Below are 24,265 nucleotides of genomic sequence, written 5' to 3' on the forward strand. Positions count from 1 at the left end.
GGAGAAGCAGGACGCTGCCACAGAGGACATCGTCGCATCACCGGAGAAGCATGTTGCAGGGCCTGTCGCAGCTCCAAAGATCATCGCCGTCGGGCGTGCATGCATCACGCCAACGTTGTTGCATCGCAACCGAGACGCCATTTTGTCGCATCGCACCGGAGAAGAGTATCGCATCGAGATGCCATTTTGTCGCATCATACCGGAGAGCAGTAAGAAACCGACACATCAACTACCCACACAGTAAGGAAGCGAGCATCAACTCCCCTGCGTGTAAGGAACCGACGCATCAACTTCCCTGCAACCATTTTGTTTTCCATGCGTTACGCATTTAAGGTAGATTGAGAGTAAAGTGTTGCATTTACAACTTAGCTATTTTATAACCTTTTAGAGGCTATTTTTGAGTACAGTATTGTGGATTTATTTCGTTTGGTCTTGTGTTAAGTCTATATAAAAATACCTATGTTTTTAATACAACCTGTGTGGTGTCCATTTGTAGTGTTGTCACTGTATTACTGTATGTGTTCACAAATGATTTACACACTGCCTCTGAGATAAGCCTGCCTGCTCGTACCAGGCTACCAAGGTGGTGAGCAGGGGTTATTTTAGGAGTGTAGCCCCTTACCCTGACTAGACGCAAGGGTCCCTATTTGTCACTGGTACCTACCTATGCCAACTAGAGACCCCCAAATCTCACAGTGAGGAAGAGACTCCCACATGAAAGACATGGATTGTAGGCGGGAAAATGAAGGCCTATGCAGACAAGCATCGACATACAAAAGACGTTACTTTCAATAGAGGAGATCGAGTGTTTGTTCGTCAGCATAGAAAACAAAAGTCAGATGCTCTTTTCGTTGCTGAACCATTTCATGTTGCAATCAGTAAAGTAAATATGGTGACTGCCCAATGTCCTGGGAAGTCCATTACACAAGATTCTTCACATTTTTGACATGTAGCTCATCGCTCGTCAGGCACTGATTTCAATGTAGAGACTGGGTCTGAAAGGACAAGTGGAGAACACCGATCTACAGCTGTTTCTACATCACCAATGCCAGTCATGGGCACTTCTACTGCCTGTCCCCGGTTTCTGAAAACACAATTGGGACGTGTGATCAAAATGCCACGAAGACTCACTGAAGACAGTGTTGTAGGTAAGAACGGGAGGGGCAGGGGAGTGCTGCCATGCTTTAGCCACCTGCGTGGCTGCAGGTAAGAGACGGGGTGAGGTTGCCGCCCCCCAAAAAAACTCGTGCCACCCGGGACAGACCATACACCCCACCCTCACTTGCTACGCCACTGACTGAAGAGCTATGTTTGTGTATATATTTGTAAAACTTTTATTTAACAGAGGGAGAGATGTAGTGTTCTGTGAGTCTGTAATGACGGAACCCTTGTGGGTCCTAATGGACTCCGTAGAACTGTGACATAAGCATTAGAGCGTAGTTAAGTTAACGCATGTTTAGAATTTTGAGTTTGCGGTTAAACACAGAAGAATAAAGACATGTTATACTAAGCTCCGTCTGTGGCGAGTTTCCGGCTGGGGAGGATGCTAAATGAGGGACCTGGCTGAAGCATAGCACCATGAGATATTTTGAAGATAAACAGGTCGCATGTTTCCTAGAGCCCTGAAAGTGATGTCAGGTCTTTAAATCGGACTCAGTTATGGAATAGAAGAAAGCGAAAGATCCTAAGGTGTGGAGAAACAGACTGATACCTAGGAAAATTGAGAATAAGACTAGCTGCGGCCTTTTGGATGTTCTGCAGGTATGAAGTGAGATATTTAGGATGCCCAACAGAGAGAGCATTGCAATTGTCAAATAATGCAGTGATCAAAGCAAGCACCAGAGAGTTTCAGTTAGACATTGGGAGGAAATACAAAATTTTTCAATGAGATGTGAAAAGGGTGAAACAAGTGGTTGGGAGAATAGCGATTTGTGATTTAAGATTCAGTTAGATCCCTAGTTTTGATTCTCTTAGTGGGGGGGGCAGGTATATCAAACAACACGTACAGACCATTCTACCCAGAGGAACCTGGGTCAAATCAGATAGATATATACACAATTGAGTTGTCTTGTGGGTTAAATTCTTTCGAATATCTACACACCCTAGATAATCAATCGTACTAGGGAGTGTTAGTTAAGTGTCTTAGTCAAATACAAAGGCCCATATCTCTATAAATATTGTTTTATTCAAATTTCATAATAAGAGTAGTCTTCCACACCAATATCAAAGGAGGATTCTGTGATGACATTTTGCTGATTGGTGTATTATTTTATGACAGCTTGTGCTTCTGGTGTATGTATGTAAATACTGTCGTGTAGTGAGCACTTTATTGCACTTTGCACCATCTGCACCATCTGCACAACGCGTTTCGTCTTCTTAGAGACTTCTTTAGGGCTTTCAGTGTATGGCATACAGTATATTCTTCAAACGAACGCAGTGTTTCAAAGCCAGTATGAATAAAGAATTTTACAGTATTCAGACGATCGAAAAACGGCCTAATGACCACACGCAGCCTGGTCAGAGTATCTGTTTCTTTTGAACACCCTGAAGAAATCTCTCAGGAGACGAAACGCGTTGGCTATGATGAATAGAATTGTGAAGAGAGAATCTGTTTATGAAAAATAAAGTGAACACTGCAACAAGAAAAATATACTCTGGACTTGGATACTTTTTCCTTATGTGCAAATCTTTAAAACATTCTGTGTTTGTGGATTGTTACATGAAATACTAATAATATTGCATAGAGTGCTGAAACCCTTTTTGTATTGCAAAGTTTGTAGGACTAGTTCCTATATTGTGGGGAGTGTAGGGTAGAGTACTTTCTGGTTTTGTGCACATCCAGTTACCCAGGGACACCATTCACGTGTTGGTTGCGGACCTTCTCAGCCTCTGCCCTCAGTCCTGTTGTTCACATTGTGCTGTCAGAAGCGTAGCAAGGTCAGGTGGTACCCGGTGATGAAAATTTCTTGTCCCCCCCCCACACACACACACATGCACACACACATTCGTTGCGTTTGTTGACTGAACTAAAAAGTTTTTTTTTAATTATTTTAAAACTCATATTTTTGCTATTTTGTCTCCCCCCTTCATTGATGACACCCGGGGCGACCCGCGCCCACCGCACCCCCTTCCTACGTCGCAGTGTGCACTATCACCTGCAGAGAGCACTGTGCTCTGCACACAGCAGCTGATGCTATCTGGTGCCAAGCTGAATATCGAAAGCATCACATAAGCCACACCCATCACATTTATGGGAGGGTCCAACACACCAGTTTCCATCTTGAAAGCTGCTGCTGGCCTCTCGTCATGGTTGTGCACAAATCACATCTCTGAATCCAATGTTGGACGTGTACTTCTTTAAAGAGCAGTTACAATGAATCTTTATGAAAAGAATGATTTCCTTTTAATACTCTACTGCATATAAAAGGTAGCAAAAAATAACAAGCACTAGCAAAGTCTGGCCACGGCAAACGAAAACAAGGGTTATTGTTATTTTTATATTTTTTTATTGCAAACCTATGGCGAAAAATAAAAATAACGTAGCCATCATGAGCTTGCAATAAAACTGTTATCTTTAAAAACTTTCACTGAGGTGGCTGTTTTACAAGTTATGTATTTTTTGTAATTAAAAGCCTTTCAGATGAGTCATGCATTTTGTTATTATTATTGTTTGTGAAGGAGAAAAGATTCAATCACGACCTAAACAAGCATTCATGTTGCAGGCAGCTACAATGTTACAAAGTCATTTAAACACTTCATAACAGCAACTATAAATAAAAAAAGAGCTGGGAAATGAATCACAAAATATCAATATCAGGCAACTGAATAGCGGGCAAAATAAATAATCAGTATTCAAAGTTAATTAAAAAAAAATATGAAGAAAAAAAAAACAAATTATGAAGAAGAAAAAAAACACTTTGAGCCACCTTTGTCATGTAAATGAAAGCAATATTTTAGGTGGATGTGAACAATGTGAACTGGCTTTGTGCAGTCCCGCAAAGTGAAGGGAGCTGACCAACTTCTCTTTGCTATCAGAAGAAAAATGGGAATGACAGTTCACCAGACCTATGGATGAAGCCTGCTGACAAAAAATCCTCCTCGATGTATGTATACTGTGTATGACTTTATGGAGAAAAACAAAACTAATAATCTGGCAAGACAGTTGTCTCAAAGATCAGACCAAAAACGTCAGTCCCATGAAAAGGTCACATGGCATGTTTGTTAAGGATACCTACTGGACAAAAACATACAAATTCAAGGCAGGACATTTTAGTGGGTAACAAAACGTCTCAGGAATAGTCTAAAAAATAAATGTTTCTGCATGCTGATCAGGCTACATAAATAAGTTCGATTATTGTATTTTATTAGTTCACATTATTTGCTAAAGTTTAATCATCTGAAAAAAATCCATCGAGAATATCCCAATTGCGCTTCCCAGGATTCACAGCAACTCATGTTAGTGAAGACATACCCAACTCTGAACTAAGGTTCTTTTTTAACCTGTTGATATATTAAACAGCCATGACTTGGTAAACAGGGCGCCTAAGTGTGACGCTCATCCTCGTTCTGGAATCCTGGACACGTCTATTGGCAGTCATCCACTGGACAAACAGTGGAAGGACCTTAGCACCCCTTGTGCGGTTTTCCTATGTATCTTCTATGAACGACAACTTGAACAACTAACATTCCCCTGCTCAAAAGCCCTCTTCAAGATAATTTTAGAAAGTAACAAAAGTCGGTATAAATTGTGTTTTCAACAATAAGGTTGATACAAATGTCTACTTCCTGCATGTGTGAACTTTACAAAACTAATTTATATTTAAAAAAAATACTAATGCAGCATAAAAAAACTATACCATACATAAAGTGGGAGGAAAAATTGTGAAACAAATGGCATGGCTTTAGCGGCAAGAGTTGCCAGCGTACTCACTCGGTCGCACAGCTCTTCAAACGTACAGTCTGCAATGGTCCCACAAGCTTTCCTCAGCCTCAGCTCTCTGCCTTGCACTTTCAGGATCCTTGGTCTAGTTACTATGGGAACAGGAACAAAGCCTCAGCCCTAGCCTGGATAATTAGTATAAAATTCATCTCTTACGGCTAGGAAATGCAAAGCTTGATGAATAATAGCACATGATTCAACACATAAATTAGACAAAATGCTGATACAATGACTGCCACTTGAGTGTGGCATCAGCCCCGAATGGAGCAATGGAACTTATTAATTGGTCAGCCGAGATTGGTCATTGTGCTCTAAATGTATTCCCTTTCAAGAGAAATTAACTTACGTACTATCATTTTGTTTCTGAGCCAGCTCATCAAACAACTTATCCATGACAGCCTCCACATCAGCCTCACTTGTGCTAGAGTGAAAAGAATAATAGAATATGAAATTAATAACACTTGAATCTAACATCAAACAGCTGCCTGGGCTCGCTTAGCTTTTTGCCCATATAAAAAAAAGAGAACAGGATGTTATGGTCTAAATACAAACATTAGATTTAGAATACACTTAAAGCGGAGAATATTAACTCTCAGGTAGATGATTCCGCCTTATTTGCATACACTGAAAGACTTCTGCGCTCCAAGCTGTTTGCAGTAATGAAGCAGCGCAGTCAAAGCAAACCCACTCGCCCCGCTTATGCACAATGAGGAAGAAAGGATCCCGCTCTCGCCTGCATCCCAATTACAAGCAAACAGGCAAGCCGGCCAAACAGCCACCCAAGGTTGGGTTGACGCTCCGAGGATGGCCATGAAACGAAGTACTGCGTGCTCGTTTGCGAGAACCAGAGGCGACAAAAGCCCATCCAGTTCCCTCTACAGAACCTAGGTATTCCAAAGTAAAGTAAATGTATTATTTATGTTTGTGTTTTATAGAGCGCGAACTTGACCTTCCTTTTTTCCAGAGTTTTTGCCGCCTAGCCTGTCTTTTTTGTTGCTGCTGCTGGTCGCAGTCCTCAAAGCGCCATGAAACCGCTGGGTATAAGCGCGCTCAATAAATGTTTTTAAATTCAAATTCAAGGGTATCTGAGCGCTTTACAGGAATCATAGAATTGTACAAAAGGCTTGGAATCACAAAGTAAACAATCGATAAGGGGGGGGGGGCTGGATACATAAGGGATAGAAAGACACGTATGTACAGTATACATTTACAATTACTACAGACAAGACCCCATTGCTGGTTACATAGTGGATAGAAGGACACGTACGCACAGTTTACAATTAAAATTACTCAAGATAAGGCCACAGGTTTCTTGGTGGACTGACTGGGTAATCCGAGGGGAGACAATAATTGGAAATAGATTGGGGACTCAGTGGTGTTGATGGAAAAGGCTCCATCTGTAGCATCATTGTTTCTAGCTCAGTCTACACTATTAGAAAATGTATTAACACTTACACTTTGAATAGATAGGTTAAAGTTGATATCAAATATGTCAATTTATTATCCCACAGTGCTGCTGTAGTTCGCTTGTAAAGCATTTGACAACATAAAAAAAATGTAATCAATTTTACTACAACCAATCATACAAGTGGGGGGTTTTCAATTATGTATCTTAGCCCAGCAAGGAACAGGGTGGTGTCAAGGCCAGAGTGACCACTTTCCACCTCGTTGTGTTAAAACCAATACAGAGATTAAAAAAAAAATCTTACAAATGGGGTTTGATTTGGAAAGCCTGAACTACTTTGGGGTGCTTCATGCTCCTCAGTTTCTCACTGCACAGGCGAGAAAATGGAGGTCTGGTTAGTAGCACTGTGCACCCCCAAATACCACTACATAAATCTTGGAGCAAGAAATTGGACAGCCTCCACCCGGCTCGCGCACCCTGCCCTGCCATCGAACTCAATATTTTTTATTATAGGAGGCCATGTCAACAGTCTGTGGCCCTGATTCTTCTGTGTGCAATAACCCACATAGGATGTGTTATTCCAAGGAAAGAACACAATGGCTGACCTCATAGACTGGAGTGTCTCCCAAAGAATCACATCGCCCTCTAACAGATTTGCAAACCCTCTTCACCTTTTTCCTCAATTTACTTGCAGCATGAACAATCTTATTAAGTAAAGATCAGAATTGAAACAGATTATCTGAAACCCACAGTCTAGGTTTAATAATTTTTAAGCGCCCCTCTTTTTTCAGTACAGGCATTTTTATTACCCTAATAACTGCAGGATGCATAGATTTTTTTTATTGCAACGAGACAAATCAATACAAAAAAATTAAACCAGAAAGGGCTGAAAATGGAGCTAATATATTCACCCAGCCCTTCGCCCACAAATCACCCCCGTCCACTCGCAATCAATGAGGTCGAGTTAGAAGTACGCGACTTGCAATTATGCTTAAAATAGATAAGTTACTGATGTAGGAAACCCGTACGCTCATTACGTCTGATTCCCTTACACGTGTGTTGTGATTATATGTAACATAGATGTACAGAGTCACACTGTTTAACTCCTAGCGTTCCTTTCATTCCAGGCTTCAGGTTTGTAGTGTCTTTCTGCTATGATGTACAGCAGCGTACAGTGGAGAGTAGCGGAGAGTCGAGCAGAGCAGCGTAGAGTGATGTAAAGTACAGTGGTGCAGAGAGTCACTGAAATAAATCACGTTACTGGTTGAGGGGGGGTGGAATGTTACTCAAGCAGCAACCACAATCCTCGTCAGGGTATGGCACAAGCAAACCCCAAATTAACCTGTGCTCAACCCACTGGTAGCTTTACACAGAGCAGTCAGGCTTAACTTTGAGGCAATGTGTAAAGCATTTATGCAGCACTTCAAACAATAATGAAGTGAACCCCAACACAAGAAATATCCCACATCAATTTAGAAAAATAGAGCAAAATGTAATAAATGAAACAAGAGCAAAAAGAGATATGAAATTGAAAGTTTTAGGTGAATATAGCGCCAATAAGCCCAAAACGCTACTCATGCTATCTGGAAGTGGAGGAGAAAGTCAAATGTTCAGGCCGACCGTGATGGAATGTGGGTCGAATACACGGAATAGGTAAGTCCTACTGAAAAGTTACCTTCTCAGTCCAGCGCAAATAGTGCCGTTCGTGGTGAAGATGGTCGCAAGGAGCAGAGAAGCATTGCAGATTGTCGCTGCTGTAGCACTTAGATCCTGTTGCCTTAGCATGGGGTCAGGACCGAACATCACAGTAGAGTTCCCCGCGAGTAGTCTATGCTGTAGCGCAAAGAGTCGAGTTGACAGAACTTTGCGTTGGCGGGTGTGCGAGTGACAAGATTTCGGCACCAACAGGCCTGTTCGCAGTCGCAAAGAGTGTAAAAACTTTAAGTAAGCCTCCATGAGGCTATACCAAGGGTCTAGGACCTGAGGGGCACCACTTGGGGGTCAGGGGCTTAGTCCAGGTGGATTTAGGTGCTGGTTCAGATGGTCTTGACCCTTTTATGGCCCTGTGGTTCCAAACAGGAGGCCAGTAGACTAGCCATTGAAATCAGTTTTGGAGTCCTGGATTCTGGTGCAGGTCCAAATCCTTCTGACTCAAGGCAGGAGGGCAGCAAGGCAGTAGTCCAGCAAGACAGCAGGGCAGCCGTCCAGCAGAGAGGCAGTCCAGCAGAGTGGCACAGTAGTCCTTCCTGGTGGGGTCTCCACAGGTCCAGAAGTATACTGAAAAGTTGGTGTCTGAGGTCCAATATTTATACCTGGGTCTTCCTTTGAAGTGAGTGAAGCTTCTAGAAGTTTCCCCTTGAAGTGCACCTTTCCTGCCTCCTGTGCCTTGGCTCCATACTAACTAAAAGGGATATGCAGCCATTTGCGTAGAAGCAGGTCTCAGCCTATTCAAGTGTAAGTAGGGGTGAGCCCAGCTCCGTCCTCCCATCCTGCCAGTAATGGCCCATTCAGGCATACCTATGCTCTCTATTGCGTATGGCTATCTAGGAGGAATACACAAAGCTTAACTGTCAGCTACACCTAGTCATGTGACCCAGGATCAGGCTGCAGGCACAAAATGGTTAGGACAAAAAAATACCAACTTTCTAAAAATGACATTTTCAGATTCAAAATCCGACTTTACCATTAAAGAGGGATTTTGATTACAATTCTTTAGACTCCAAGCTTAACCTGTCTACCTGTTCCCAGTTGGAAGTTATAGCTTTCTAAATGCATTAAGGTAACTACAATGTTATCCTATGAGAGAGGTAGGCCCTGCAGTAGTGAAAAACGAATTTAGTAGTTTTGCACTATCAGAACATATAAGATTTAAAAGTACATGTCCAACTTTTGAAATATACTGCAGCCTGACCTATGGGCAGTCCAAGGCCTAACCTAGCTGTGTCTTCTATGTATTAAAAAAAATGTGTGTGCCTGGCATTAGGTTTATATTGCATGGTCGAAATGGCAGTTTAAAACTGCACACACAGGCGGCAATACTAGTCCTGAGATATGTTTAAAGAGCTACTTAGGGGGGTGGCACAATAAAGGTTGCAAGCCTACTAGTAGCATTTAATTTGCAGACCCTGGCCACAGGTAGTGCCATGTTACAAAGGACTTACAAGTAAATTAAATATGCCAATTGGGTATAAGCCAATTCTATCAGGTTTTAGGAAGAGAGTACACACACTTTAGCAATGGTTACCCGTGGTAAAGTGCTGCAGAGTCCTGAGGTTAGGAAAAAGGAAGTCAGCAAAACAGGTGGACTGAAGTCAAAATCTTAGGGGGGAAAATGCACCAAGGATGCCAGGTCGAACAGTCATGGAGTGACAGAGTACATTGGCATAGAGTGGAGTAGTGTAGACCGAGCTGAATGGCATGGAATGGCGAGGGGTGGCTTAGAGTTGGGTGGCATAGAGTGGGGTGGTGCAAAGAGTGGGGTGGTGTATAGAGTGGGGTGGCACAGAATGGAATTGCGAAGAGTAGAGTGGAATGGCGAAGAGTAGAGTGGCGTAGAGTGGTCTCTTTTAGCCATGTTTACAACAGTGTGGCTAATGGTCAGCATGGCTAAAAGCGAGAGGTGTGACGTAGCATGCGTAGAGGAGAGTGGAGAAGAATAGTGTAGTGTGGAGAGGCACAGACTGGCATGGCATGGAGGGGCATACAATGGAGTGGGTGGAATAGAATGGAGTGGTGTAGAGTGGATTGAGGGGAGTGGAATGGGTTGGAGAGGAGTGGAGTGGAGTGGCATGGAGTGGAGTGAAAGGAATAGTACCTAAATCACAGTGCGAGCAGTGGTTGGAGTCTAAGATGAATCAATCTGTATTTGGTCCATGCTCCACACAAAGAAAAGTGCCTCCTGGTATGCGCTGGCCAATTAGAAGGCAGCCAAGAAGAGTGGCAATGATGCCAACAAAAGGTAAGCAATGTGAGGCTTCAAGCCTTTTACAGTAAACAATACCCCTCCCTGTTGGCAGGTGAGACTGAACAATGGTATCCAGAACTATGAGGTGAATGATAGCAAGTCTCTGGCAAGGTGAAGAACCTTTGTGGTCGGACTTGTCTCAATTCATAAATACATCTCTGCTTTTATAATTTTACATTCTAAAGAAGTCTACAAATGTTTACCTTAATCACAAAACCAAAGATTACACGCTACAAAAGTTTTTGCCTTTTCTAACTTTTCTTCACATGCCTGTTTCCCGCTACTCAGTGTTTAAACTCTCTATGTAGTTTACAAACCACATATTTAGGGTACCATAAATTGCCGCATTTAACTACAAATGTATTTTCTTTCTTCAAAGTGACCTCACCCCTCCACCGCTGTAAAAATGTGCAGCGGGTGAGGGGGAAACATTACCATACTTGTAATACTTAAGCCTCCTGCACTGAAGTGTACATTTTCAAAGTGTAAAAAAAGTGTGAGTTAAGACAGTGCAAATTGTTGTTAATGCCCTCAAAGTTAAGCCTATGTTGCCGGTCCTCTCGTAACCAATCACTGCGCATCCACTAGGTGTTATAAAGGAGGAACAATATGCATGTTTGGCAGAATATCCATATTCAAAAGCAACATATTCGCATTTTTTACACTCAAGTCTCTTCTGTGTGGAAAAGTTTTGAGACTTGGGACCAAAGAGTGCAGAAAAAAAGTATTTCTCTCAAGTCTGGTTCCAGCATATTTGCGAACAGTAACAAATAATGGCAAAGCACAAAAGGACTATAATGTGGAGAAAGCTCAGGATAACCCTGTCAAGAGAACAGGCTTCCAATTACAGCCCGTTGAAAGGCAGCATCTGAAAGGCACTGCCATGCAGAGAGAAATGGATGCAGAAGATATCAAGGGCAAACCATATCGTGAACAACAGATCTTCTGGATGACTTATTTTCCTGAAACGCAGTGGTTCCTTACCGGGTTCTCTTTATGACGTTAATCATCTCTATGTTGTTACACTATACAATGCACAACGGGAGCCAGTGGACAACTGAAGTTGGAGACACTTCCATGTCACTGTCATTTGAGTTGCATTGGAGAGACAAGTGTGGTAGATTGCCCATACTCCTTTGGTGTGTCAAAACCAAATTTTAGAGCTCAATTTACAATCTGGATTCTGACCTTGTTTGTTAACCACACTAGAGTAAAAGCACCTGAAAAATACTGCACACATCTCCTGGTTTATGCAGAAATCTAGAATGACCACAGGGAAACTGAAGGACTCATCAAGAGAAACACATTGAGGCCAACTTACAATGGAATTCAGGAGTATGTGAAGTAGTACTATAGACATGCTGCATCACATTTGCAAATTGGCCCCAGAATGACTAACTCCTTGTTAGTAAAAGTGCATAGAAGGTACAGTGCTTTCTATTTGTACTAATTGCATATGGAAAATTCCCTGATTAATTCTTGAATATTGCCATTTTCGATGTTATGAGTCCAATTCGTAAAGGCATTTAATCATACAGTACTGCAGGTTTCTACTTAATGTAGACATACATTTCTTTATGGTCTCCTTTGTTTTGCTGAAAAATGCTTCGCTTAAGAAGCTGAAAGAGACTGGACTTCACTAACTGAACTAGTGTCAGGACAGGTCTCCCCAAAGCCATTTATAATTTGAGAATCTTAAAGAAGCATAGGCTCAAATGAAGCCTTAAGTATTATGCCGTCTTTCTTAACAGTCATAGCAAGTTTTAATTCTTGAAAGAAATGGGTGTAAGCAAGTCCAGCAAGAGTTTTTCTTTGCAGACTGGTCAGATAAACAACATCTTTTGTCCATAGTAATGCTGCCAGCCTTGAGTGGCACCAATACCCGAGAGGAACTCACCTGATTATCTTCGTATCCTAGAAGAAGGTTCCAACACACCCAGGAATGTTTACATATTTAGAGATCTTCTGGAATCCTAACTACTTGCTTTTGGAACTGCACTGAAAGACAAATGCATTATTTGACCTCCTGCCTTATTGTATTTAGAGTTACAAATGAACCACTATTTCTGGAATCCACCGGGAAAATATATTGTTTAGATCCCATTTATGTTCACAACCATTATTGACTATCTTCAGTCAAAGATAATGACTAGTATTAGGGCAAATCAGAAATGTGGCATTACCAATCTAATAAAACACTACAGTGGCAGTGAGTGCAAACAAGGCTTCATTCAGTCCTACCATTAAAGCCTGACTGTAGCAGTGTAAGAACTGCAATTCAGTCTTTCAAAATAAACCCTATTGACATGCAAAAACCTTCCTTTAAAATAATAATGAATCCCCCCTATGAAGGCCTTGTAGCCCACAACGCAGGGTATATGATATGTTAAAGTTGGAAAGGTAGAAATATAATCTTATGTCCTTACAATGACTAGAACTCAAAAGCTATTTTCGCTCTTAAAGAACCTACCTGACCTATGTAATATATGCAGAGTACAGATTAAAATATTAATACTGTATCACTGGAATAGAATCAGGTAGAAAAAGAAATAAACAACTACTTTTAGCAACCCAATTTAATAGTAAAGTCAGATTTCTAGTAAATATTAAGGAAAAGTAATTTTCAGAAAGTTACCTTTTCCCTACCTGAGGTTCTTGGATGCTAAGCAATAGGCAGACTTGAATGAGCACAGATGACGACTCTGAACCTCACAGACTTTGTAGTCAAATTCTGATTCAGTGTCAGATCCTGCTTACCAAGTCTGCCTCGCTTACATATAACACTTGGGGCACACTTGAAAGGGAAGAGACTGGGATACCAAGACAATTCTTGTACCAGGTTGCTGAAGGACTCTGCTCAGTTCCTACCACACATCTCTCTCTGGGTTTACTTATACCCTTGGGGCACACATGACAGGGAATAGGACAGGATGCCAAGACAATTCTTGTAGCTCCACTGTCTGGTTGCATAATTACTCTCCCTTTGTCCTATCAGCCTTCTGTTGTTTGGTTTATCGTGGGCACAGTGGCTGCTTCCAACTGGATTTTAGTGTTAGGTGTGGGGAAACACAAGGATTACCAGAGTACACTTCCCACACACAACCACAGCACAAGTTTAGTGTGGCCAATGATGTTTGCAATCTTGAAAACGCCCAAGGTGGGTAGGGGTAGCCCCTGAAACTTTTACCCCATTGGTCAAGGCGTTCCCACCCACTAACAAGTGCAGGGTATAAATGTGGCGCCTTAAAGCACCTACTTCAAAACACTTTCTGGACCTGTGCAAGATTAGAAGTGGACTGGGTCTGCTGTCTGCGTTCTGAGAGTAGTCCTAAAGGACTGGACCTGCTTCTTCTTGTAGCCAGGACAAAGAAGTGGACGCCAAGGATCATAAGACAGATCTCAAGCTCAGGCTACAGGGATAAAACACAAGCTACAAGTAGTTTGGAACTACCCAGCTGATCAGTAGCGACTGCTCCTGGAATGGACCCGGATGATGGCCTCTGCCTGGCAACCTGTGAGTCTTTAAGTACCTTTCCTGAGGTTCTGGAGCGCTTCAGTAGTGTTCTGCTTAGTTGAAATGGGAATTAAAGTGCTAAGTCAGAAGGTAAAATCTTTGACCAGGACAAACCTGGTTGGTGTATTTGGCCTGCGTGCCAACGCGGTCAGCTTCTAATTCAGCCTAGGATCTGGTGTACCGCGACCACTGAATATCATTGCCACTTTGGGTTTTTAGGATTAATTTCAATTTGAAAATTCATATCTGTTACTCTTACTAAAAATTTTGGTTTAATTTTGTTTATTAAATTTTACTTTATTGTTTTCATTTGATTCAAGATTTTTATTGTTTTGTATTTTCACTTTATGTGTGTTTTGGTACGACATAAGTACTTTACACATTGCCCTAAGTTAAGTCTGTCTGCTCTGTGCCATTACTATCAGGAGGTTGAGCTCAGGTTAATTCTGTGACTTAGAGGGTTTAACCTGATAAGCTCTTTTTAGGCACAATGGTAAGGCCTTATTGGGATACCAACATGGCCTAGTAAACTGCACTCTTGGTAGAACTAGACTTCTTTTATTTAGTACAATAAAAAATTATAACACAAATAGAGTCAAAAAGGTAGCTCAGTGGATCTACATTTGATTTCCAGAAGGGAAAATCTAACCTGTCATCCTACTTTCTCGATCAATAAAATGAGCCCCATTGGGCTAAGTATTATAATACCTAATATTTAAGTGTGTGAAACAATTCAAAATGTATCCAAAGAAGGTGAATTCTGACAATTCAATCACCTACCCATTATGAAATCGTATTATCATCAAGAACATGGCGAATCTGCTTATTGCCTTTTATAGGAATAGCCATTATAGGAATGGCACGGGGAGTAAAAAAACAACGGATTTGTCACCCAAGTGGGACGGGTATGCCCAGACGTGGGTCCAATGCTCCCCATGCCATTGGAATCAAGCTATCCTGGCTGAAGAGGGGTGAACCCCCGCAACCAGTCCTAGGATGCTTGTTTCCAGTCCAGGAAGGACCTGGCCTGGCAGTTCGGGCTAGACTGTTCCCAATGGGCACAAGGTCAAGACTGATTTGCATATGGCTGGGTTCAAACTGGAATGGCATGGGGAGCAAAACAACGATGGATTTAGGTCCAGAGCTCTGTACTGGGGTGAATGTATGACATTGTTCTGCTTTCTGTCCATCAATTGTTCTTTTTGCAGCTCCCACAGGTAAGACACAGATGGAACGAAGTTAACTGTGAAGCCAGGGTACAGTCTTAACATTTATGGTTAAAAATACGAGGGCATCAAGCTTTACCGTCTTCTGTTAAGCCAGTGAGTTTTTCTGGAATTAGTGATAAAACCTCTTGTGATCAGGAATTTTAAATATCTTCTAGAGCAAGTATTGGACAGATCAATATTTGCGAACAGAACTCCACTAAAATCACACTGACTCTGCAGGCAATAAGCTTGGACTGTGAGCTGGTGGATGTTTGGAGGCAGAGTAACCCACGCGAGAGAACATACTAGTTTGATTCCCCCCTATACATCTAACCTATTCTAGACTAGACATGCTGGTAATGTTCTATGGTGTTGGGAATATAGTTTTAAATGTTTGGTCTGTTCTGAGAATTCTGTCCAACCACAAATCCCTAAGCTGGATATATTTACCACAGTGTGGATATTCTTACAGTCAATTTTTTGTTTGGTGACCATTGCACTTGAAGCTCCTAGTTTCAAGCACAAAAGCACAGGATTAAAGAACACATTGCCATGACCTCTGACATCAATACTGGATTAACCAGCTAATTCACAGCGTTCTAAGGAGCCTTCATGTTATACATTAGTGGAATTTGTCCCTCCACACACAATATATGAAATGCCTTCTTAAATGGCAATACTCTAACCGTTCTCCCTCTCAAAGTAGAAAGCTTGAAGAATCATGATGTCATATAGCTAAATAATTCCCCTTGCAAGGAAAATATACTTCAAATATAAGCAATTTAATTGATGAAATCTTGGTTTCACTTTTGATACCAATCATGTTGGACACAATTGAATGAAAAAAACAAATACGCAATGAAGAAGTTACTTACCTTCAGTGATGCTCTTTCTGGTTGATAATCTATCTACCCACAGATTCCTGACCTTTAGGGTATTACACAGGTGTCAGACTACATCCAAAGGTTTTCACAGCAGTGCTCCTATGTGCCTCTAGGTGGCTCAGTGCAGCTCTGCCTCAATCCTCCTTGGAAGTGACAGAGAAGAGCTGCATAGAAGGCCACTCTGGCACGCCGACATCAGTGTCTTACTTGACTCTTTCTACATCCACGGATGTGGGACATGAACAATTTTAGGTACCAGTGTGCTGATCTCTAATTTAAGATCCTTTTAGATGTGAAGAATCTGTGGTTAGATATTCACCAGAATGAGTGTTACCGCAGGTAAGTAAATGGTTCATTTGAGGGTCACTTTTAACCCCAAACTCCTTACTTTCAGAATAGATACCAAAGCAGAATCTTCCTAAGATGGAGGGTCTGTGTAGTAGACTAGGACCAAATGGTCAGGGAGGACTAGTCGGACAAAATGCCCTTCCCATTGTACATGTCTGTCAAGGCAGTAGAACTTTGTGAAAGTCTGTATGGATGCCCATGTTGCGGCCGGACAGATGCCAATAACAAGCACTGCGTGGGCCAACACAGTTTAAGCATCCTTGACCCTGATGGAATGAGCCCTCCGGGATTCCAGAGGCTGCTTTTCTTAATGCAAAGGACTATCCACTTGACAAAAATAATATTCTGCACTGCCTTACCTTTTGCACCCCAGAGAAGCCCACAAAAAGCTGATTGTCCACCTGAAGATGTGAAACCTTAAGGCTCTTCTGGGATCTAACTGATGGAGTCCCTCTTCCTCTTTTGAGAGGTGAGGAAGAGCAAAGAATATTGGGAGGATGATGAAATGTGAAAAAGGAGTCAAAACATTTGGCAAAATGGCTTTCCTGGTCCTCAACACCAGTTGGTAATGGAAAAAGGTGTACAGGGCAGCTGCATGGAGAGAGCCTGGAGCACATTCAAACAACGAGATCACAAGTGAGGAAGATAGTTTTGAGAGTCAGAAGGACGCAACAAGCAGTCGTGCATTGGCTTGGATGGGGTGTACATGAATAATATCAGGACCAAATTAAGATCCCACTAAGAAATCACTAAATGTTCGGGATGGAATATGTGTGTCAAAACATTTATAAACCCCATGCATGACAACAGTTGATTTAAACTAGGACAGTTGGTTGGGAGAACACAAATAGGTTTGCTGGGCAAAAAAGAAAACAAACAATAAAATATCCAACAGTTTGGCTTTTAAGTGGTGGACTCCACAACAGGCCACAAATTTGGTCCAGCGCCTGCCATAAATGGTACTTGTACAGGGAATACTGGCAGTGAGGATGACATCCATCACAGGTGGTAGATCGAACGCGGGCCAACTGCCACTGTTCAATCTTCAAGCATAAAGGTTGTCTTGCGCAGGTTTTGAGGCAGTACTCTTCACTGCTGCTGCAACAGGCAATCCTTCCCAAGGCTGAAACACTGGGACTTGTTTTGGTGAAGGAAAGGCTCTGAACAGAACCGTGTCCAAAAGTCTCTGTGAACGAGGCAAGTGTGACTTTGGCTTGGTGATCGAGGCTGGTGAGACCAAAGGAAAGCTCAGCAAACAGCTAATGGTCCTGCAAACCTTGAACTTCAGCTAATGTCTGTGGGACTGCAGGACGGGCACATGAAAGTACATGTCTTGCAGGTCCAAGGCTACCATCCAGTTGCCTGGATCTAAGGCAGAGAGAACCTGGGTCCTTGCGAGTATCCTGAATTTGTCCTTCAAAAGGAAGGTGTTTAGAGGGTGAAGATCTAGAATAGGAAAAGGCATCCATCCTTATTTGACATAATGAAATAGAAGAAAAAAAAACTATTTGATAGTTGCCACTCTCTTTATGTCCCTTTTGGACAGTAGAACTCTCACCTCTTGAAATAGGATGGATCGGGGCTCCTCTGAAAATTGCTCTGATGTAGGCGGAAGCTGCAACAGATCGGAAGGTAAAGTAAGGGAATAGCCCCATTGCACCATCTGGAGGAATCATCTGTCAGATGTGGTAGATTGCCACCCTTGGAAAAATGATTGGATTTGCTTTTCACAGGATGATCATGTGCCGCTAATGGCAAACTAAAGTGGCTTGACTGCAGATGCCTCAGGGTAGCAGAACTGAGAAGAACAGAGTCCCTGGTGACCTGAGCTATGTCTGTTTGATCCTTGCCACCCAACCCCAAAAGGTCTGGGATGACTGTTGCAAGGTGGGGACCTGTCAATGTCTAAAATTATATATACCGATGATTGAACAAATTATTGAGCAGGGAATCCTCAGGGAGGTACTTGGTAGCCCTTGTAAACTCTTGTGATGAGAAATAAATCAGAGTGGTAAATGAAGAATAGTTCAGTACCTCATGAAGATAAACAAAATTTTCATCCCATGTTCTCCTGTGCTATAGAATCTAGCAGTGATTTTGTTCCAAATTCCATCACATGCAGAAAGGTATACAGTCACTGACTTATGCCAAGCATTCTTTTCCATTACTTTGCATGTAGAGGGCCAATACCTCTTCGCATTTCAATTTCCGAATAAAGCTCTCATGTGATGTACAATTCCACAAAGGTATACAGAAAGTCCTTCAATTTTTTGTGAAATCCTGAATAGAGATCTAGAAACTTTGCGGTTGCCCTGTATTTCAGCCTTAATGCAATATATTGATGATTTACTCGTTGCATTTAAGGCAAAGGAGGACGGTAAGCTTGATACAATTGCCTAGTGTAGTAATCTGACAGAGGACATAACGTCTCCTCAACAAAAATACAGTTCTGTAAAAAAGAAGTGATCTATCTTGGACACTAAATTGAAAAGGTGCAAGGAAAGTCTCAACAGATTGCGTTTCTGAAAGTCTGAGAATGAACCCACCACCCACCCAGAGGGATGTTCAGGTGTTTTTTGGAATTGTCGTTAGAGGATTCCAAACTTTTACTTGATTGCAAAGCCTTTAGAAAGCAGACACACAGTAACATACACTATTAGATACTATTTGACAAAGACTTCACTAAAGCATTCACATTTTTGAAGGAAAATCTGTGTTGTGCACCAGCAATGGGAATGTGAGACCATCATCTAACATTTTTTTCCTCTATTGTCATGGGCGAAGTGGATGTTCAGTTTACAATTCTGACCTAAAGACAATGGTGGGTTGATTCACCCAATTGCATACCTTTCAACTACATTGGATCCAGTAGCTGTAAGTCTTCCAGGATGTATGAAATTGGTTGCAGCTCTTGTGTTGCCAGTGAACAAAGTGAAGGATTCATGATGGGACATACATTAATTATATATGATCCCCACTCAGTTGAGATCTTGTTGATGAGAACAAGAATACAGCATTTAACAAATGGCCTACAGACTCATTTGGATCAAGTCATTCTTGAAGCTAAGAATATTTCAATCAGGAGGTACAGTTAATTGAATCTAGCAACACTGTTTCCTATTTGAAATAGGCCCCGGAGGGTGATGAAATTGATGACTAACCTGAGCATAATTGCATAACAGTTACTGAGTTATGCCCTAAACTAAGGCAAGGAAACACCCTTGGAAGTGGCTGATATGACATTGGTGATGGTTCTTGTTAGATAGACCAATATGGAGCACTAAAAGCTGCCTATGCAGTATGTTCCATTACTGACATTGAAGCTCTATATAGATAGCCAATATGGTTTCGCAGTAGTGACTGTAGTCTATTGTGGTCACAGATGGGCTTTAAGGCATCTTCTGAACCTCCCATACAAATAGTGCTTGTATACTGGATTTGTGTGAAGCAATACAACAGCCAAAATAATCTGTGGTGGTCAAGTGTATTTCCCATAAGGTTGGAAAGGATTTAGTTGCACTTTGTAACTAATATGCAGATCAGGTGACAGAATACTATGCACTGCAAAAGGAGACAGTGGCCCATACCATACAAAATGCTAAAAATGTCAATTGTTTCATAAATGTAAATCATACTTTTTTGAATCAGCTAAGAACGTTGCAGGAGGAAGTGTCAGACAAAGGAAAAAGGAACTGGGAAATATTGGGTTACAAGACAAATTACCAGGATTTGCTTGTTAATGCTGAAAAGAAGTACACTCTCCCCTGGGAAATGCTGTATCCAAAGAGTAAATATTTGTATAACCAAAGCCATGAAGGTAGGGATAGTATGTTGTGCACATTTATAAAATAATGGGAGAATACTGAATTTAGAACTGTAGCTGAAGACATATGGACTAGGTGTTTGATGTGCCAGAAAAATAATCCATGGAAAAAGACCCTCAAAGTGATGAATCATATTGGAAAATCAGAGTGCCCATTTACAAGACTCCAAGCAGACTTTGTAAAGATGTCACAATACAATGGTTTAAAGTACATCTTGGACATTGTCTTCTTGTTCTCGAAATGGGTTGAAGCTCATCCCACTCAGAGATCAGATAGCATTACCGTTGCCAAACTTTGGTTGAGGAAGTTGATTCCGAGATATGGCCTTCCAAGTTCTGTTGAGACAGATCATGGTACTAATTTTAAGAATGAAGATTTGGAAATCATCTGTACAGCATTTCACATAAAGCAAAGATTCCATTATAACTATGGCAATGGGGCGTGGCTTGCACGCTGAGGGTGATGGCGGCGTGAGCCCGGAGCTCCGCGCCTGTTCCCCACATTAATCCTGCTTGCTGCTGCGGGGAGCCCGGCGCTGTGCCTGGAAATCATCGGGCCGAGCGCGGGCATTGCTGGAGCGTTAGCGGAGCGATCAGGGGGCCGCTGAGGAGACCGACCTCCGCCGCACTGCAGAGCCGCCGGAGCCGAGCCGGAGGAATGCCCAAAATGGCGGCCGCAGCGACGGACTCGGGACGGACTGTCTAAACTGTGGGCCGACGCCTGGAGACACGGCCGGGACCCGCCGGGGATCGAAACCGGTGAGGAGGCGCCCCTTCCCCCCCCCGGGGGCCCTGCGGAGTTATCTCCCAGAGGATCCGAGGAGCAGCGGAGGGGCCGCGAGCGAGCGGCCCGGGAAAGCTGCGGGGAGAGCGCTGCGCGCTGTGGATACCCCGAGGCCTGGCGGACGCGGCTGGGGCCCGGAGCACCGGAGGAATCCTGCACACTCCCCCCCCCCCTCCCCCCCCCTGGACCATGCGGTGAGCCACAGAGCAGAGCGACACGCAGGGGGGGTTGAGAGAGGTACGGGAGGGGGAGAGAGCCCAACGTCCAGGAGCACCCTGAATTGACCGCGAGGGAAGCCAGCACGCCAGGGGTGACCAGGACTGCCTGCCGGGGGGCCACGAGAGCTAGTGAGCCTTGGCCCCGGATAGTGGCGGACGACTGCTGGGAGTACACTTCTCCTTGGCGGCGCTGCGACACCGAAGCCCCACCACTCACGGCCCGGGGCACCACGCACACACCCCCCTGGTGTCTGCCCCCTACCCGGCGACACTAACTGCCAACGCTGGATGCCTGAACAGGGAGAGGGGCCTTGCCTTACGAGTGTTCGCGCCACGCTGACGGAACAGCGAAACGAGTGGGTGCTGCACCGAGCCCCGAGACCACGCGCAGGCCATTATGGGGAAGACAAAAGGCAAGCAAGAGGAGGCGACGGCTTCGGGAGCGGCGGAGGGAGACGTGGGGGAGCCCCCGGACCTGAAGGGGCTACAGGATCGTATCCTGGAGGCCATTACAGCAACGAGAGAAGCGCTGCATAACGACATTGCGCAGGTGGCGTCGGGGCTCGGCCTGCTCCGAGCCGACCACGACAAATTAAAAGACAGAGTGACGGAGACTGAGGGGGCCCTGAAAGTCCTGGCTCCGGCCCACAAAACTCTTGAGGGAAAACTCACGGAGGCTCTTGACCGGATTCAGGTATTAGAGCGTCGAGCAGAGGATGCAGAAAACAGAAGCCGTCGCAGCAACGTGCGAATCGTAGGTGTGCCGGAGAGCGAAGGGGGGACGGACCTACTGGCCTACTGCGACAACTGGCTAAGAACTGTGGTGGCACCTGAGGGCTTGTCGCCCTTCTTTACCCTGGAGAGAGCTCATCGGGTCCCGTCCGGACCACCCAAACCAGGCCTGCCACCGAGACCTATCGTGGCTAAACTGCTGCACTACAGGGACAGGGACCTGCTACTACAGAGGGCCCGAGACGATGGACCGTTCCAAATCGCGAACAGTAGAGTAACGCTGTTCCCGGACTTCACGTTCGAAACGCAGAAGCAGCGGGCCTCCTTCCTGTCGATCAAGAAAGAGCTGCGCACAGAGGGGATCCAATACTCATTGCTGTTCCCTGCCAGACTCCGAATTGTGGTGGACGACAAAACAATGTTCTTCAACCTGGCCGCTGACGCTTGGGACTGGTGGGAATCCTACAAAGCGGGCACGGATGGCGCCAAGGTTCGGGAGGAGAAGGAAAGGGAACGGGAGAGAGCGCCGGCGGGGCCGCGCCAATCGCAGAGACTGCGCAAGCGACGTCGCGGAGCCGGGAAACCGACCGCTTCGCAAACGGAAGCCGAGCGCAAAGCCGCGCTGCAAGCAGTGATCACCATTGGGAAAGGGGGTGGCTCTCAATCCACACGAGGCACGGACACAGAGACGATCATATCGGCCTCGGGCTCGGAGTCGGACCTGTCGGGGGTCCATGATGCCAAGGATCCGGTGGTGACACCGCAAACAGCAGATGGAATCCTGAACATCTGACTTGGACCTGTTGGGTAAGGGGAGTGGGGCTTGAGGGGGGTCCACCCGCTTAGCGGGAGAGTTGGCTCCAGGCATGGGCGCTGGGTGGCTAGCTATGCGCTGTTCTCCGTAGTGGGGGGATAGCGGCGGGCCTGGGACATGCAGCCCCCTCTTGGGCGAGGCCTCGCTCCGCACGCCCTTAAGGCGATTGCAGCTTCGGCTGTGAACTAAATACCTGGGGGTTCTGGTTAAGGGAGTTTGGATGGGGTCTGGTATCTTGATATTGGGGCCTGTTCTGGGGGGAGGGGGAACACCACAGTTGGGGTTTGGTGATGGGGGGATTCTGCAGACGCTGATCTTGACTTTCTCAGGGGTCGACCAGTTGGGAGGGTTTGTTTGGGGGCGGGGAGGGACCACCATCCGCGGGAGTGTGAATAGGGAGGGGGGGAAGAACCGTGACTTATGGGACAATGGCTAACTCGAATGTTTTGAAATGCATGACCTGGAACGTGAGGGGTCTACACACAATGCAGCGCAGGCATAAAGTGCATGCCTACCTACAGAGAAGAGGGATTCACATAGCGCTCTTACAGGAGACACACATCACGGAGCAGGAAGGGGTGGCACTACAGAGGAGATGGCGGGGGCAGGTTTTCCACACCTCTTACTCGGCCTACGCAAGGGGCGCTCTGATCTGGGTGAGGGCGGGGACGCCTTTTCAAATGACTAGACAGCTGATAGACCCAGAGGGAAGATTTGTAGTAGTGGAGGGCAGGTTGCGGGGTAAGGCTATAGTCCTATGCAGTGTATATGCCCCGAATATAGACCAGTTAACCTTTTATGCGAGCTTGTCGGGGACACTGGCACACTTCCTGGTGGGTCCGATACTCATGGGAGGGGACTTTAACTCCGTGGCGGATGTGCAATTGGATAGGTCCCACCCGCCCTTGAGAGATTCCCCGGTGTACCGCGTAGCTAAGGGCAGGCAAGAATGACAAGAGAGCTGGGGGTTGACTGATGCATGGAGGGCGCAGCACTCAACAGACCGAGATTACTCGTTTTACTCCGGGGTACACGAACTCCATGTTAGGCTGGATGGGATATTGTGCACACGAGACGTGCTGACGCAGGTTGCCTGGTCGGAATACCTGACGAGAACGGTCTCGGACCACAATCCGCTCTTAATCCACTTAGACTGGATGACGGAAAAGCCTAGGGTGCCAACCTGGAGGCTCCGGCCGGAGACTTTGGAAGACCCGATATTCGGGGCGGCCCTGGAGGAGGGGTTGACACAATACTTCGCCAATAACGAGGGCTCCACGAGCTCTAGAGCAGTGGAATGGGATGCCTTCAAAGTGGTAGTGAGAGGACAGTGCATCACACAGTTCGTAGGCACGAGGCGGGTGCTGCTGACCGACCTAGAGAGGGCAGACGCCAAACTGAGGGCAGCGGAGAGGGACCGACCAGGCAGGCCGGAGCTGCAGGGCACGGTTAGCTCGGCCAGGGAGGCGGTGGCGGCTGAAGTGGAAAGGCTACGGGCTTACGATCACCGGGCGTACATGCTGAGATCTCATGTAGAAGGCGACCGGTCGGGCACTTTGTTGGCGTGGCTCTCCAATCCCACGAAACGCTGCTCCCCTATCTTGCAACTTGCCGGGGAGGGGGGTAGTCTGT

The 24,265-nt window shown here is 44.8% G+C and overlaps 1 protein-coding gene across 1 annotated transcript in view; it reads right to left on the reverse strand.

The window, feature by feature from the left end:
• The window catches only part of AFG1L (AFG1 like ATPase), a 685,824-nt gene that overhangs the window by 172,228 nt on the left and 489,331 nt on the right, over positions 1-24,265 (reverse strand). Inside the window, exons 9-10 of the mRNA XM_086926682.1 lie at positions 5,290-5,360; positions 4,931-5,031 (exon numbers count right to left, since the gene is read on the reverse strand). Coding sequence (XP_086782808.1) covers positions 4,931-5,031; positions 5,290-5,360 — 172 coding nt within the window. The remainder of the gene's footprint in view (positions 1-4,930; positions 5,032-5,289; positions 5,361-24,265) is intronic.

The sequence above is a fragment of the Lissotriton vulgaris genome, chromosome 6, assembly GCF_964263255.1.
Source record: "Lissotriton vulgaris chromosome 6, aLisVul1.2, whole genome shotgun sequence".
Lineage (NCBI taxonomy): Eukaryota > Metazoa > Chordata > Amphibia > Caudata > Salamandridae > Lissotriton > Lissotriton vulgaris.